The sequence below is a fragment of the Phalaenopsis equestris genome, unplaced genomic scaffold, assembly GCF_001263595.1.
Source record: "Phalaenopsis equestris unplaced genomic scaffold, ASM126359v1 Scaffold000848, whole genome shotgun sequence".
Classification (NCBI taxonomy): Eukaryota; Viridiplantae; Streptophyta; class Magnoliopsida; order Asparagales; family Orchidaceae; genus Phalaenopsis; species Phalaenopsis equestris.
Window position 1 is genome coordinate 488,804 of NW_018165288.1, and position 18,123 is coordinate 506,926.

Below are 18,123 nucleotides of genomic sequence, written 5' to 3' on the forward strand. Positions count from 1 at the left end.
ACGCAGACGCAACTCTGCGTGTGTAATACATCACAAATATTTTCCCATAACAGGACATCAACCTGTCTCATCTCTAGAATTTTGCTTTCAGTCTATATAAAGAGCTATTGTACAAACCTCATGGGTTAATGAAAAGAATGTTTTCACTCAATTTTTATTCTTCACTGTTGCATTGCTTATCTTCTTCCCTTATTTTATTGAAAGTCTAAATATGTAAATTAAAGTATTATTTTTTATTGTAAAATCACACGTGCTAGCACATTGCATATCACTATAAGTAGCAATTCCATAAGTGCTTTGAGGTATTTTGGGAAGTTTTTCCTCTCTTAGGGGTATAAACGAGCTGAGCTTGAGTGACTCAAATACTTGTTCGTGTTCTGCTTGTTGAATTTTTTTTATTCGTGCTCAACTCAAGTTCAAAATGAATCGTAATTAGCACATTTGTGTTCCGACATAACTCTCTAAATTATTCACACAAATCTAAAGCTTTTCTAAATAACGCACTTGGTTTTTGTTTGTAGGCACTCCTCACTTCAAAAATCTTGATAAAACGATGCAATTTTTTAGGAGAATTTACATGCTTGCCAACCAAATCCCACAGATTTACATTCCTAACACCTAAAATTAGGAGGTAGAATTTTAGAAGTGTTTACATGCATACCAGTCAAATCCTATGTATTTTCATATTTAACACATGAAATTATACTTTTTTATAATTAGCATTTTTTAAATAAAGTATAATAATTAATATAAATAATTATATAATAAATAATAATATTATTTAATTACATCAAACTAAAATGAGCCGAACATAAACAAACAACATCTTTGTTCGTGTTAGTCTCATTTATAAATCGAACTAAAAAAAAATGTTGATATTCAATTTGCTTGCTCAACGAACAAATCGAAAACAAATTATTTAACGACAAAACACGAGCAATTCACAAACAAAGAATTTTCTCGACAACCTTATTTCCCATGCATACAAGTCAACTATTAATGCTGTAAAAGAAATTAGTGAATCCTAGCACCATGGAACAGATTTCTTAGAGGGTTGTAAGGGATAAAAGGGATAATTTTTTTTTAAAAAAAAAAAAAAAAAAAAAAAAAAAAAACACTATCTGCTTATTTGATTTTTATTTTTTTGGAAAAATATGTCTGTTTTTAAAAGACTTGAAAGAGAAAAAAATATTTTTATCTGTTTTTAAAATACTGAAAATGAGTCTTGCCGCTAGTCTGTCGCCACCCACAACTACTTGCCACGCTCGTCATAATCAGTTGCCTCCATCCGATGTGCCCCGCCTCCGCTGCCCACCCGCCCTCATTCCGCAACCGCCTGCCCGCCATTCACATGCCTCGGTTAGTAGGGCTGTCAAAACGGCTCCTTGCTCGCGAACAGCTCATGTTCGGCTCGTTCGCCAAGTTAACCGCCAAGTTAACTAGTCGAACATGAAAGATTTGTTTGTTCGTGTTCGACTCGTTTTGGCTGAAAATATGAGCTCACTCTTGTTCAACTTGTTTACACCCCTAACGCCAACAAGATATGATCATATTGAGTAAAATAAATAAGACGTCATATACGGCATGGACAACTGAGCTTACTATTGGAGCGCACGTGAACCCAACCGTTCTATAAAAAATATAATTTTTCTTTAAAAAAATAAAAAATACCAGTCAAACATGATTTATATGTTTTATTTTAAAAACATATAAATCATAACATTACCAAACACTTTTTCTAAAAATAAAATTAAAAAAAATAGACAATAAAAATAGAAAACAAAAAGTGATCCCAAACAGATCTTTTGAAATAGAAGAAGAAATTCCAGTCGCCCATCCGTTCTCCATGAATTTTTGTCAATAATAACAGAGCTTTTCAAATCAAACTCTTGACAAAATAAAAAAAAAAAAGATAAAAAACTCCCGACAAACTAAATTTTTAGCTTAAAAAACAACATTAAGCTCTATTACTAGGCCAGGACCCCGCCGGAAGCCTCCACTACCATCAATCTCTCCACCTATGGCCGCAGGATGGGTTGCAGCAAACAAAGAACAATGTCATTCCTTCTTCCCCCCTTGCAGTAGCCTGGGCTACAAAATCATTAGTTTAAATACACAAAGCAAGTATTTGTTATATTATTCACTTAGAGAACCTTTCTATTTATAATAGAAAAGCAAAAAACATTACACCACATACCATATCTAAACATTCAGTCAATGTTTTCATACACTAACATTCCCTCTCTAATTGGGGTATATATGCCAACTAATTCCAATATGTTACAAAGGTTGGGAAAATGAAGAGCACAGGGATCTTTACCAATTAAGCCTCATTGGCAACATATGTAGCCATGACCTTCTTTGATAGGAGGCAATCCCGAATGAAGTGACATTCAATTTTGATATATTAAGTTCTTTTGTGGAAGACAAAATTACTCATGTAAATTTTAGCTTGATTGTCACAATTTAAGATCATATGTTGGTTAACAAGAAAACTATATTTTTGAATCCACATTAGTCCACATGCACAATGAGTCATGACTTAGTATTTGGCCTCAACACTAGATTGGGTCACGAGAGTTTATTTCTTCTTCTAGACATGAGATTTCCACCAAAGGGCAAAAAATCATTAATTAATTTCTTATCTTTAATAGACTAAGCACATTTAACATTTGCATATGCTTCAATCCTTGGATGACTATTTCTCAAATACACTTATCATCCTCTAGAGCATTTTTGGACATATTTCAAAATGCTCATAATAGTCTTTGAATATATCCTCATGTGATTTTGCATGTGACGATTATCCATTCTAAAAACAAATAGTGTCAGGTCTAATAATAGTAAATAGACAAGCTTAGTGCAACACCTAAAATTTGAGAAATCACATAAAAATTTTGTACTTCAAAATGTATCATTAATTTTGCATCCCCCGAAATTTAATATAATGGAAGTTTTTTTATAAAATCCTACACGCCGAATTGATTAATTTGATATATAGTATCATCTATGAATTTTGATTAAAATGGGAAGTATAAAATTTTGAAGCTATTTGTTTAATAAACTCCCAAAGCCAAGTCGCCATAGCCACAGCCATTCCATGCAATTCTCACCCGCAGGTTTAACCGTGAGGGTGAATAAATCCATAGAAAGCTTAATGAATTCCTCAGTTCTCCCGAATTCTACCTTACGTGAGCTATTATACCAAGTGCAGGCCAGAGCAGGAGGCGCAACCAGCATTGTGACGCCCAAAATTTGTGAATCCAATAAAATTTTAGTAAATTTTAATCCGAATTTTACATCCTCAAAATTTGATCGAAATAATTTTATTATCCTGTGAAAAATTATTTTATACGGACACCGCATGCAGAGATGCATGCGGTGTCCGATCTTTACCGTCGATCACTACAAATATATATTTCGATGGACCCACTTTCAACTTTTTTTTTTAAGAAAATTTTTTTTATTGTGGTCATCGACGGTGGAGATCCGACACCGCATACATGTCTGAATGCGGTGTCCGTACGGAATAATTTATCGTATCTTGCACCATAGTTATATCCGACTCCTGCACTTACACGCGCATGCATTGGCTGGATTCAATCCAAAGGGATCTTAAGTGTCGCGTCCAACTGCCTTCCCCCTACTCTTGGTTCCCACATCTGAAGTTCCCATGATTGGGTACTATAGAAGAGGGGCGAGCGACATGTCTGGGAGTCGCGGGATACGGTCTAAAGCTCGTGGGAGAAATCTGTAAGGATGAAATCCTATTTAGTACTATTCTAGACATTTATTTCCATCCTCTTATTTCTTTTTTTATCGTAAGGCACAAATTTGTGTATTTTTTATTTCTGATGGTTGTGGTGGGAAATGAATTTATGTTGGAAGCACCAAACATGGATTGTGAGCTTCGTTAAGAGCTTTTAGCACAGAACCAACGAGGGAAAAGGAGAATTAAGAGAAAAGGAAGAGAGAAGAATAGACTATTGGGTAATGTGGAGACCTGGTCCATCACAATTTAATTAGCCTCCTAATTAAGAATCTCACCTACTGCTCTCCTAGTTTTTATAAATAGCCACTTATGGCTTGTCATAAGAGCCAAGTCCTCTAAGAGAGAAACCGACGAAGAAAAGAGAGAAGAAGGGAGAGAAGAAAATAGAGATTTTTCTTGTAAATGTGAGGCGCTTGACGGTGTAATTCCTCGAAGAAATAAAATCCTCTGCAGCTCCGTGCACATAGGCAAATTTGCCGAACCACGTATATCTGTGTGTCACTCTGGTGTTTTTTTCTTTACATGCAATTTTTCTCGTTCCAATTTGTCGATTTATTGTCTTCGTTTTTCATAACAGCTGGTATTAGAGCCCCGGTTCAGATCTGAGGAAGAACGATGACCGGAGACGAAGTGAAGGTTTTAGAGATCGAGAAGTTCGACGACACGGATTTTGGTTACTGAGGGTGCAGATAGAGGACTACCTCTATGAGAATAAACTTCATCTTCTGTTACTGGGAAAGCGACTGGAAAAGATAGAATCATCTTCTGTTACTGGGAAAGCGACTGGAGAAGATAGAAAAGACCTGAAAGAATGGATGAGACTGAATGGAATCTGTTGGATCGACAAGTTCTGGGGGTTAATCGACTAACCCTGTCGAGATACGTTGCCCACAACGTCATCAAGGAGAAGAAGACTGTGGATCTCGTGATGACTTTATCAGGTATGTATGAAAAGCCATCGGCGAATAATAGTGTCTGATGAAAAAATTATTCAATTTAAAGATGACAGAAGACGTGTCTGTCGTTCAACATCTGAATGATTTCAACACCATCACAAATCAATTATCGTCGGTTGAAATTGATTTTGATGATGAAATACGAGCGTTGATATTGTTGGTTTCATTGCTAGATAGCTGAGAAGCCATAAAGATGACAGTTAGCAACTCTGCAGGTAAAACTAAGCTAAAATATGATGATATTCGTGACTTGATTTTGGCGATGCGTAGGAAGGATTCTAGCGAGGCCTTGGGTTCGAGTTCAGCATTAAATGTTGATTCAAAAGGGAGATCACAGGACAGGAACTCAAACAGAGAAATATCAAAATCCAAGTCTGGTCAGCAGACAACCTGCTGGAATTGTGACAAGTCTGACCACATAAAAAAGAACTGCAGGAATCCTAAGAAGAAGGAGAATGATGACACTAATGTTGTAACTGAAGAAATGCATGATGCATTATTATTTGCAGTTCATAGCTTTGTTGACGACTGAATACTGGACTCAGCGGCTTCTTTTCACACATCTTCCCACCGGGAGTTGATGCAAACTGGGAGTTGATGCTGATGCAAACTATGTTGCAGGTGACTTTGGGAAGGTGTACCTGGCTGATGGAGCAACTTTGAACGTGGTGGGGATGGGAGATGTTGAAATTGCACTCCCTAAAAAAAACAAATGGACCCTGCAAAAGGTTAGACACATTCCTAAAATGAAAAAGAACATCATATCTGTTGGGCAGCTCGATGAGAGTGGTCCTATTCTCTGATAACACCTGGAAGGTTATCAAAAGAGCATTGGTACTGGCTCGGGGTAAGAAAATTGACACAATATATATGACTTCAGGTTTACTCATGCGTGAACACATGAGTTAGAGATGCATTATGGGGAAGCAAAAGAAAGTCAATTTCCTGAAAAGTGGTAGAGCGCCAAAGACAGGAAAACCGGAACTTGTACAGATAAATGGTGGAGAACCACAAAGTTATGAAGAAATCTTGCAATATGAGAATTCGAGCAAGTGAGAACTGACCAAGAATGAGGAGACAGATTCCCTACCAGGGAATCAGACTTGGGAGCTGGCAGAACTTCCACCAAGGAAGAAGACATTGCACAACAAGTGAGTGTACCGGGCGAAGACTGTGTTTGGTGGCAGTAAGAGGTATAAGACTGGACTTGTTGAAAATAGCTTTCAGCAGGGGCAGGATATTGCTCATGCAGTGGGAGTTATAAGCAGATATAAGAGTAACCCAAGAAAAAGCTTGGTGGTACAAGAATACATTGACAGTGATATGTCAATTGAGGGTGTTACTCGTGAGAAGAACTTCAACTGGTATTCTGGCATGAAGACAGGGGCTTCGAGTTGCAGAGGTGGAGGATATCATGTTTGAGAAAAAAGTCGGTACAACTAGTAGAATTTTTCAGGATTTAACGCCAAATCCTGATTTGCATGAATTACTTGTTGGGTAATGTGGAGACCCGATCCACCACAATTTAATTAGCCTCCTAATTAAGAATCTCACCTACCTTCCCACCTATTTTTATAAATAGCCACTTATGGCTTGTCATAAGAGCCAAGTCCTCTAAGAGAGAACTCTTCTGGTTTCTATAAATAGTCACTTATGACTTGTCATAAGAGTCAAATCCTCTAAGAGAGAAAGCGAGGAAGAAAAGATAGAGGAAGGGAGAGAAGAAATTAGAGATTTTTGCGCTCTCCGTTGAAGCGTTCGACGGTATAATTCTTCTAAGAAATAAAATCCTCTGCAGCTCTGTGGACGTAAGCAAATTTGCCGAACCACGTAAATCTGTGTCGCTCTGATATTTTTTTCTTTACGTGCAATTTTTCTCGTTTCAATTTTTCGCTTTATTATAGTCGTTTTTCATAACATAAACAGTACCAGAATGACAGACTTATGCTGGCAAGCCCGTTTGATTTTTTGGCAAATGAGTTAAGTTTTAGGTTAAATCACAAAACGAGCTATGATTCCATGATTTTCTACAATTTCTATGATTTTCAAGTTTTTTACACGAAGTGGCGAGCTCGAAACGGGCGTGTGGGAACTTGTCGTAGGGCTGTTTTGTCTAGCCACATGAAATAATCTTGAGTTAACTTAAGAAAAATATTTGTCTATAGGTTTTCATGTGATTCCACATTTGACAATAATGCATTTAGAATTCTTACATATTGTGGATGGGTATTTATATTGAATGTATGAATGCAAGTTGAATTCTCTTACGATACATGTGATGATATGTTATGATACAGATGAATATACTTATGAAATCATTGCTTGCAGATATTCATTTGATATGATTCATGCATGATCTATGAATTATAAGTGATAAATATTTTGACATAGAAATGATGATTTAAATGTCACAAGTGATGTTAGAAATGATGATTTAAATGTCACAAGTGATGTTACATATAAACTATTACACGAGTTTTTGTAAGTACACTATGCAGGGATGTAACATTCTCGACTCCTAGCGTTCAAGCGGTGACGAAATTCTGGTAACATTTGTGATCATATGGTGACAAAACATAGGAAACCGTTGATATTAGGAGGGTAATTAATAGTTATTATGTTGGGAGGTCTCAACCTTTATCAATAGTTAATATGGTCTATAGGACAGGGTGACGACTCATGATATGACAAAACATGAAAATAATTGAGGCTTATACATTTACAAATGACATTGTTATGAACATGTTATAATTCTTATGAGCATGTTTATGATTACATGCTAATGAACACACAATAATGAATGATACATGGTTTATAAATCAGTCATGATTTTTTTACAGTATGTTTTTTTTTACATGTGTTGTACGATTCTAACATATTATGACTTGTGTGTAGGCATGTACAGACATACGAGTATGCATGTTTTTTTCATGTATAAAATCTTACATTAGTATTGATTATTTCGCTGAGCTCGTTTCTGACCACTCTTCATTATTCTATCATGAGTGACTTGTACAACTTTTGCATTTATATTTTTGGAAGCTTGTATAATCTTTTGGTGAATATTTTTTCTATATTGAATTTAGCAGTTCTATATAGACACATGTTTTAATGTTATTATTTTCATGCTTCCGAGTATATGTGGATAATTTTGAAATAAAATGTATTTAATATGCTTGCAGCAATTTAGTTAGACTAGTTCATCACTCATTGAATCTTGATTCTACAAGGTGCTGGTGAGAATTTAGTATGACTGAATTGTCCGCTTCCTGTGCACTTCAGCCGACCCTTCAAAAGTGGTCAGTTGGGGTGTGACAAGCAAATGCTACAGACGACAATTCAATGCTCTGAGACTAAATCACTTAATAGGACGCCCTCTGCTATGCTAACTGTACCAAGACTTTCCTTGCACTTTCATTTTTATGTTTTCCACAAATAGGTGCTTTTTTTTGTTTCGGGTAACTATAGCGAAGGTAAACTTGTGTTGGAGAATACGAAATTGATTTGTGGGCTTCCGTAATGGTTATTAGCAATCAACAAAAAAAAAATGGAGGATTAAGGTGAAAGGAAGAATAGGGAAGAAGAATAGTCAGTCTCAAAGAAGAGCTCGTTAAGTAGAAAAGTCCATTTGAGGTAAGAATTCATAAATGAGTCATGTTTGGGGTTAAATCACAAAATGTGCTAAAATTTTATGAAATCCTAAGATGTTTATGAATTTCAGGTTATTTATACTAGGCGGCAAGCTTGAAACGAGCTTTGAAAAACTCGTTGTAAGGCTGCTTCATCAATTAATGTGAAATAATCCTGTGTTAATCTAAGAAAAATTACTTTTTGCAAGTTTCCATGTGGTTATGTGTTTGACACTATTGCGTTTAGAAGTTTCTGCATATTGTGAATGAATATCTGCATAAATGTATGAATGCAAACTTGTTGTCAATTGCAAAACTTATGATATACTATGTTATGAATCTGATTAATATACTTATGAAATCATTGATTGCAGACATTCATTTACTATGATTCATACATATGATATATGAAATACCTATGATGAATGACTTTTACGGTAATTATGTTTTAAGAAATGTCAAAAGTGATGTTATAGGTAAGCTATATTACATGAATACTTGTAAGTATGGATGATAGGGAACAATGAGATTCTCAACTTCTGGGATACAGTCACGATCAAAACTTAAGGAACCGTTGGGATCTTATGACAATAGAGCATAGGGAACCTTTAGAACTAGGATAGTAATTGATAACTGTTATGTTCCGAGGGGGGGGGGGGAGCAACATTTATCAATAGTTAATATGACCTTTGGGCTAGGTGATGACCCAATAACAAGACAAGAGAATAGTTGAGATATATACAATAACAAGTGACATTCTTATAATTACATTGATGAATCTTATAAATATGCTTATAATTTCACATGAATGAATGAAATATATTTTTTATACAACAATCATGATTTCTTACATTATATATATTTTTTCTTGTTTTATACGTTTATAGTATGTTGTGTCATGCGTTGTGACATGTACATAAATTACATATGAGCATGTGTGTTATTTCTTTTCATCTAAAAAATCTTATTTCAACTTTGATTATTTCGCTAACTCGTTATTGCTCACTCTACGTTGTTGACTTTCAAGAAGGGATAAAGAGCACAGAGTGAATACTCAAGTGTAATTAGTAAAACTTTTGCATTTCATAGTTTTAAGAGCTTGACGTTATTTATTTATGTTGGATTTAACAACTCTGTATAAATATAAATGTTTGATGATATGATTTCCACGCTTCCAAATATGTGAATATGAATGAATTATAAAATGAAATGTACTGAATATATTTGAGATAATTTAGTTAGGCTAGTTCATCACCTATTGATTCTTGATTCTGCAAGTCAGGATAAGTGTTGGTGAGAATTTAGTCTGACCGAATACCCGCTTTTGTTGCAGCTCAGCTGACCCTTAAGGGAGGCACTTACAAAGAAAAAATTGAAAGTGAAAAGCATTTTCTGTGATTTCTTGATTTTGAGATGTCTGTAAGAATCCATGGGGTAATCAACATATTTGCATCCAAGAATACTATTTTCTTTAAGAATATTTGTGGCATATTTTATTTGAGAGAAAAAACGCCATTATTATATGTAAACTCAATGCTAAAGGTATCTGGGGTGCCTCAAAATCTTTGTACATAATATCTTTTGAAGATGCTACTTTAAAAATGCCTAAATTATCATTCACTATAAGGAGAAACGATCAACATTCACAATTAAAATCATCACACTAGAGGAAGTGTATCAAACATAGATATTATGAAATATTATTTTATAATTCAATATTAGTAAGAACCTTATGAGATAACAATGGGAGTGAGAGCAGGGGGTGAGCAAGCATAAGAAGAATTATCACATAAGGGAAGCTAAGGGAGTCGAGATGCCAAGGTAGCTAGCTTGGCTCTAATACAATATAAAAGATGAAATATTTGTTAAATAATTCACTAGGAGAATCTCTCTACTTATAATAGAGAAGAAAAAAAATTGAGGAACAGTCAAATAAACATTTAACACATACTAAATCTAGCTAACTTCGAATTTGAATATCTTGAAGATACTAATTAGTTGCACATTAAAATACTCGAACCAAGCGACATAAGTTATTAAGAGTTTCTCTCAACAAGTGTATTTTATCGATAGTCAAGAAACAATCCATAAATGCATTCTCTTAGATGGTTTAAAACTATCTCTTACATCAGTTTTCATGATTGAATTGCATCAAAAGTATAACACATGATTTAGCACTATCTACCAAAATAAATAAATAGCTTCAAACATCACCATATACCAACCAAAAAATAAAAAACAAACAATAATGACCTGAAAGAAAACAGCTTCTGGGTGATTGCACACAGCACATTGGACAGATTTAGTACGAGGTAGAGTCGGATCAGCTGCTACATCTTGTAGGACTTGCGTGCGCTCACCAATTGCATGGTGAATCTCATTTCGATAAACACAGTTGTTATCAGCATCCTCCTGAAAGATAAAATAACATTCATCAAAAAATCAGTGAAGAGCATTCTAAAAAGATGTGTATACTTCATAATATAATTTAGAAAAGAGTATTGTCCAGTAATTATATTAGATTTAAAATAAAATGAAATTCTCTATTCTCAGTTTATGTAGTCTTCCTTTTAACAAAAATAATTTCCTAAAGGAATTATGTTATTATGTTACTTTATAAAAAAGATAACGAGTCTATGGGAATGAATAAAATATAATTTTTTTTTTTTTTTGGCATGGGTGATGAGTAGCCAGCATACTCAAACCTAGAACTAGTCACCTTGTTACTATAACAAAATAATTCCAAAAATATACCTGTATGCTCTATGTAGAAGAAAAATGATTAGAAATTTGAAGAAAGTTAAGGTTTTTACTAATTCATAATTTCACAATGAATATGCTGTATATACGAACTAGCCAGGTGCTCTGCAGTGCTAATCCTTTACGCGCCAGGTGCTCTGCAGTGCTTGTCTGAAGCACGATAATGGCCTCAGGGCTTTCGTACGCCGCCGCTCTCACAGGTGATAATCCCACCAAACCAGCCGATGCTACAGTGGTTCACAAACGCATAGTCCGATATCCCAGCGGATGTACCATGATTCTGTTGCAAGACATGGAGATTGCAATCTCATCAAAAAAAGATGAAAAGATTGAAAAAAAACATGCAAACCAGCACTATTCTTCTCTGACGCTGAAATTTGAACTCGTGCAGGAAAATACAAATTTTTACTAGTTAGAAATTTCTAATTAGGTCGCCCTACGATGGAAATTATCAGGACACTTCAAAGTTTGTTATCTGGCTCCGCTCCTAAAACTAGAGGAAGAGGCAAGACTGAACTGGCTCGTCCCTAGCTACTTGTTTTTTGCATGCTTTAAATTTTTTGAGTCTATCTGTATCTTTTTCTTCAGGCGTTTTTTCACTTCTTTACTATCTCTTGATGACATTCTTAAGTTGAAAGGCTTTAAATTGGCTTCGAGATGTGCTATGTGAAAAGTTGCGGAGGAAAATTCGAGACATCTTTTGAATGTGCTTTCTCTTTAAATGTTTGAAATATATTGGGCTTTCATTTTGGTATCCCCTGGATCTATAGAGGCATCCTAAGTAATTATTTGTGGCAATGGAAGACTTTTGATGATAAGGGGGGAGGGTTTCCCCTTCCTTTGCTGGTCCTTTGGCTTATTTGAACCGCGAGAAACAGCTTTAAATATAATCCCCCCCCCCCCCCCACCTACAGCTTCTATGACAGCCTCTTATGCGTTGGCCTATTACACCAAGGCCCTTAGAGTTTGTTCCAATGATGTTTCAAACTTTAGGCCCCCCCGTTTAATCAGGTGGACTCCCCCTTCTTCTGGATGTGTTAAAGTGAATGTGGATGGCAGTTGGAACCAATTATATGCTGCGGTTGGGGGCATATTTAGAAATTATGAGGGTAAGTGTATATGCTACTTTACTTCTCCTATTGCTGCTGACAACCCCTTAGCGACGGAATGCTGGGGGGGTTTTTTGGCCTTAACGGTGACAATTGCTTTCAATCTTCATACGATTGAGGTGGAAACTGACTCAAAAATGCTCTATGATATATTGTTGGATATCTCTCCTCCTCTCTGGAATATTACATGCATTTTTAAACATATTTATGCTTTAATTTTTGAAAGGCACTTGGAAGTGAGTTGGAGTTTCATCCATAGAGAGGGAAACTCCTCTGCTGATTGGTTAGCCAGGCAAACGGAGGATGCGTGCTCTGTTGGCATATCTCCCCCTACTCCCCTCAGACGTCTCCTTACTGGGGATAACCTGAATTTGTCTTATGTTAGATTTTAACATTTGTGCTGCTCGACTTTATGGCTGGGGGCTCTCATTTCTGTATTGTGGTTTGGTTTGCACCCTTCCTCTTGCGGTTTCTTTATTTTTCTTGACAGGTTGTGGTTTGCATCCTTTCTGGTTTTGTCTCCTTGGCTTTCCTACTCTCATAGTTTTTGCTGGTCCTCTGCTGTTTGGCTTCTCTGCTCAGTCGACTGTCATCCCAATTGGCACTGCTGCTCGCTAGAGTGTTTCCAGAGGATTAGGACTTTCGTGCTGTTTCTTTTGTGGATTTTCTTTCTCTTTTCTTATTATTCCTACTACACGGGCACAGGTTTACTTATTTTTGGGTTTTGTTTTTTTGGCTTGGGTATACCTGTAATTTTGAAGATTTCTTTTTGCGTGAGTTGTATTGTGGGAAAAGGAACCCCAAGGGGTGTGTTAAATGTATTTTTTGCCTTTTTAGACGGGGATCCTCCCCCCTCCAAATTTTGTACATTTTTCTTAATATTAACACGTAGGGAGCCACTGACCTCTTATGAAATTAATTCCTAAACTTCTATTTCCACCTCGATGTATATATATATATATATATATAGACAAACATTTTGAAATAAATTTTCATAAATTGAAAAGAATGATGTAATACAGTGTTTGAACAGAAGAGGCTAAATAATTTAGCTAGCTACATGAATAAGATAGTGCCGGCCATAGCATCCATAACAACCGGATAAATTGATGTGTCAACCTCATTTTACCAAGTAGTGCTGAAAAGGTATTGGACCTGCCACTTATTGGACCTCATTTTACCGTAGACAATGGCCTAGCCAATATCTATAAACTTCTTACAAATAGAAATATGGCCACACTTCCTAGGACCCAATGCAGTGGCCATAATACAAAATTAACAGACATTCTTCCCCTCACTACCACAGCGAGAAAAGCTAGCGTACAAAACTTTGCCTTGTCTGCCGCTCACTTGTTGCCACACAGACACAAAAGCGAAGGCACATATTTTTACCTTGCAATTTTGTAATGACATGAAAGTGGACCAACTGAAGAAATTATAGGGAAAAGTGGTTAAGTTTTCTATTAAAAGTTCGTGTTCATTAAGATAGATGATGAATAATAAAGGGGTTTATGGCTAATTAAGACACATTCATTTACAACTTCACTGTTGAAGATCATTCAAGAATGATAAAAAATGAGACGGCCAATGCCATATAGACCTAGTCCATAAAAAATGCAGAAAAACATTACTAGTCTAAGTTTTTGCATGCTGGTAAGACCCGCAACATGCAACATAAGATCCTTGAAGGGGCTCTTCTCTAACCCTCCATAACCTGTTATTCTGGGAGAACAGGAAAAGGAGCAGAAGCAAGAGGGATACTAACGAAAAAAATTCCCCGCATGTTCTTTACAAACAATCAAATAGCTTCAAAATATTCAAAGTACAATGTAATATGAGTACAAAGCAAAAAATTTATATTGTATTTCATTTTGAACAAACCAAACAACCCAATAGTAACCAAAAACTTTCACATCCTTTCCCATAAAAATGCCCCAACAAATACCTATCAAACTCATAGTAATAGATAAATGGCTATGCCTCCATGGAGTCTCCAAAATAATCATCATAACAAGAACCCCTCGTTTCTTTCCATGGATATAAAAGCTAGGAACTAACATTCCACGTATTGAAAAATGTGGTAACTCCCATCTCGTACCTCCAAAATGACCATTATATTTTTTTAAGGAGTGATGATTGATCTCGTGACTTGAAAGCTGCAAAATTCTTATATTTTAAAATGCCTGTTCTTACTATGCCCTAGCTAGCATACCACATTCATAAAACTCTTAGTAATGCAGGTTTTGAAAACGATTCATGTAAGCAGTCCTATCCCTAAAATTCAAAAATGTTATTCTTATGACTCAACCCTAAAACCTAAAAAATACCCAAAAGATAACAAAACCACCACTTAATGACTGCCCTTTACAAATACCCATGTAAGAAGGTGCAAATACTTTTAGACCTCCTGAAACCTTACCCACCTCTAAATGAGTGATGAGAAGGAGAGATATATTCTGAGCAAAAATGCTAAACTTGTAACACAAAATTTTAGTAAATACAAAGAAGGAAAGCCCACTCCAGTTGGGTAGCTATCCCATTGACCCCTTTTTTTCTAATCTCAAATTAGAAAAAAGGTTTTGTTAATCTGAAAGCATTAAAAAATTAGCTAGAAATGATAAGCATCCATGTCATTTGTGGATATACATAATTAACCTTCAAGACAATTTTTTTTAGATTAAAAATAAATCATCCTCATTGTATACCCTGTTCGACACAAAACTATGTAATCCTTTTGATGAAACGTTCAATGTATACAGCATTGCAAGGCATCTAAAGTACTACCAATCAAACGTATGAATAAGAAGGTTGGAATAACAACACAAGCATTCAAAATAAGAACAGTCGGCATAATTGAATACAATCTTTCAAATCAAACTTTAATCCACATTTCTTCCAGTCTCCAATAATGATTCAAGGATTGCCATTCTACCAGCATTGGTGATAACACCAACCAATATATCATCAATTTGTCTAGGTTAGGTACATCATCCTTTGTGGTAATACTTAGCTATAATAGCAACTATGTGCCACAAGTTGGCAGCAAAGTTTGTCCATTTCAAAAGCATGGCAGACAAGATGAGAATGGGCTGTCTAGTATTTCTTCCTTCATTATTCAAATTTATGTAGTATACCAACAAATCATAATTTCAAAGGTCATGCATAATAAAAAGTTCCTTTTTGGTGGACACATGGAAGCACGTTATGATGATCCAGAAAAATGTGTAATTTATTAAACCATTGAGATGAAATCTTTGTGTTACACCTCACCCTTTTTACAATGAAATTTTTAATAATACCACTGCAGTGTCCCAAGCCGCGGATGTGAAAAGTAGAGAGTTGCGTTGGGTAGTAGATAACCAATGTAAAATTTGTCGAAAAATCACGACATGAATTATTTTGATCAATCTGTAAATGCTAGGGTGTTTTCTGGAAGCGATGCGTTGTAAGGTCTGAATACAGTGAAAAATGTGTAAGAGCCGCTACACAAGCGTTCGGATGTAGTGTCAAATAAGCAATGGTTCCTACATTACAGACGAATGTGGGTAAAGAAATTAGTCCATGAAACTAGTATTAGGATAAAATTTTGGAATATGGGTACTCTCACAGGTAAATTAACGGAATTAGTTGATATTATGATTCAAAAAAAAAGATAAAAATCTTAGATATTCAAGAAACTAAATAGGTTGGAGAAAAGACTAAGAAGATTGATAACTTAGGTTTTAAACTTAGGTATTCAGGTAAAAGTCGCACTAAAAATGGTGTAAGTGTAATTATAGAAAATAATTTGAAAGATGATGTTGTAAAAATTAATAGAATTGGAGATAGATTTGTATTCCTTAAGATTATTGTTGATACTAAAATTTTTAATACTATAAGTGTTTATGCTGCTCAAATAGGTTTAGATATATATTTTAAAGAAAAATTCTAGAATGACCTAGAAAACTTAATACAAATGATGCATTTTGAATAAAGAATTTTTATTGGAGAAGATTTAAATGGACATGTCAGTAGAGTGGTAGAAGATTTTAGAAATATTCATAGTGGCTACGATTTTGAAGTGATTAGTGAAGAAGGTAGAACCATATTAGATTTTATTTTAGCGTATGATTTTATTATTACTAATACTTTATTCAAGCAAACAGATGAACATATTATTACTTATAAGAATTGATCTAATAAAACACTCTAATAAAACACAAATTGATTATTTTTTATGAGAAGAAGAGATCGTCGAGAATGTAAAGAATGTAAGGTTATTTCAAGTGAGGATTTAATTACTCAACATCGATTATTAGTTCTAGATTTTAAGATGAAGAGTTGTAAAATAAATAATACTATAAATCCTTGTAATAAAATTAGATGAGGACACCAAAAAGACCCAATTATTTTTATGAGTAAACTTCAAGATTTCAAGATTTGGGATGTTCATAAAGAATCAAATTCTATGTGTGATAAAGTAACAAACACTATTAAACAAGTGACAAAATATGTACTTGGAGAATCAAAAGAAAAAATTTTCATAAATAAAAATAGTTAGTGGTGGAATAATAATGTGCAAGAAAAAATAAAATATAAGAATTTATGTTATAAAAATTGGTTTAAATGTAAATGCTTAGAGAACTGGGAAAAATATAAAATGACCCGTAAGGAGTCCAAAAAAATAATCTGTGACGGTAAAAATTATACTTCTAGTGATCTTTGTCATATATTAGATACTAAAGAGGGTGAAAAATATATGTATAAACTAGACAAATAAAGAAAGAAGAAAAGTAAAGATTTAACTCAAGCAAAATATATTAAATATGAAAAATCAAAAGTACTTTTTTTTTAAAAAAAAGATATTCAATATAGGTGGGTGAGTTATTTTAATAAACTTTTTGATGAAGTTTCTAAAAATATGATCAACCTTAGTGATCTTAATATCGTTAATAATAATAAAATGTTTCATTTTTACCATGACATTAGTTTAAAAATTTTTTTGATGAGGCTTTAAAGAAAATTAAAGGTGGAAAGTCTGTAGGAACTAATGACATCCCAATTGCAGTGTGGAAATATATAAGAGATTTAGAAGTTTCTTGGCTTACTAAACTCTTCAATATTATTTTAAAAACTAAAAAGGTGCATGAGTAGTGGAGGAAGAGTATTTTGATCCCATTTTTAAGAATAAAGGGGATGCAAAAGAGTATGCAAATTATAGAGGAATTAAGTTGATGTGTCATACTTTAAAATTATGGGAGAGGGTAAATGAACATAGGTTAAAACGTATTACAAAGATTTCTCATAATGAATTTGGATTTATGTCGAGAAGGTCTACTATGGAAGATATACATTTATTGAGAGGTTTGATGGAGAAGTTCAAAGAGAATAAGGAAGATCAACATATGATTTTTATTGATTAAGAAAAGCTTACGATAAGGTTCCAAGAGATATTCTTTGGAGAGTTCTAGAGAAGAAAGGTGTTGATATGACTTATATTCAAGTCATTAAAGATATGTATACTTGAGTTGTTACATTTACTCAAACATAAGGAGGATTGACCAAATATTTTCCTATTTCAGTTGGATTACATCAAGGATCAACTTTAAGCTCATATCCTTTTGTTTTAGTTATGGATGCTCTTACTGGACATTTACAGGAGGATGAACCTTGGTGTATGCTTTTTGCTGATGATATCCTTCTTGTGGATAAGACTGGAAAAAAAGCTTAGGAAAAAAATGAATTATGGAGGTCTACATTGGAGTCTAAAAGCCTTCGTTTAAGGAGAACTAAAACTAAATACATAGAATGTAGTTTTAGTAATAGTAGCTCTAGTGACAGAGCTGTAACTATGGCTCCACCTGCAGGCAATTTCTGTGGTCACATACTTTAGATATCTCGGGTCTATTGTTGAAAGT

General features: G+C 34.5%; 1 protein-coding gene across 2 annotated transcripts in view; it reads right to left on the bottom strand.

The window, feature by feature from the left end:
* Nucleotides 1-1,834: 1,834 nt before the first annotated feature.
* LOC110031828 (DNA-directed RNA polymerases II, IV and V subunit 9A) overlaps nt 1,835-18,123 on the bottom strand; it is an 18,894-nt gene continuing 2,605 nt past the window's right edge. The window contains exons 1-3 of one of the 2 annotated variants that reach the window (XM_020735243.1): nt 13,858-14,086; nt 10,611-10,769; nt 1,835-2,086 (exon numbers count right to left, since the gene is read on the bottom strand). In XM_020735243.1, coding sequence (XP_020590902.1) covers nt 2,006-2,086; nt 10,611-10,769; nt 13,858-13,902 — 285 coding nt within the window. In that variant the 5' untranslated portion in view covers nt 13,903-14,086 and the 3' untranslated portion in view covers nt 1,835-2,005. Of the gene's footprint in view, nt 2,087-10,610; nt 10,770-13,857; nt 14,087-18,123 lie in introns of those variants that run through there. The other variant, XM_020735242.1, reaches the window with a different exon arrangement.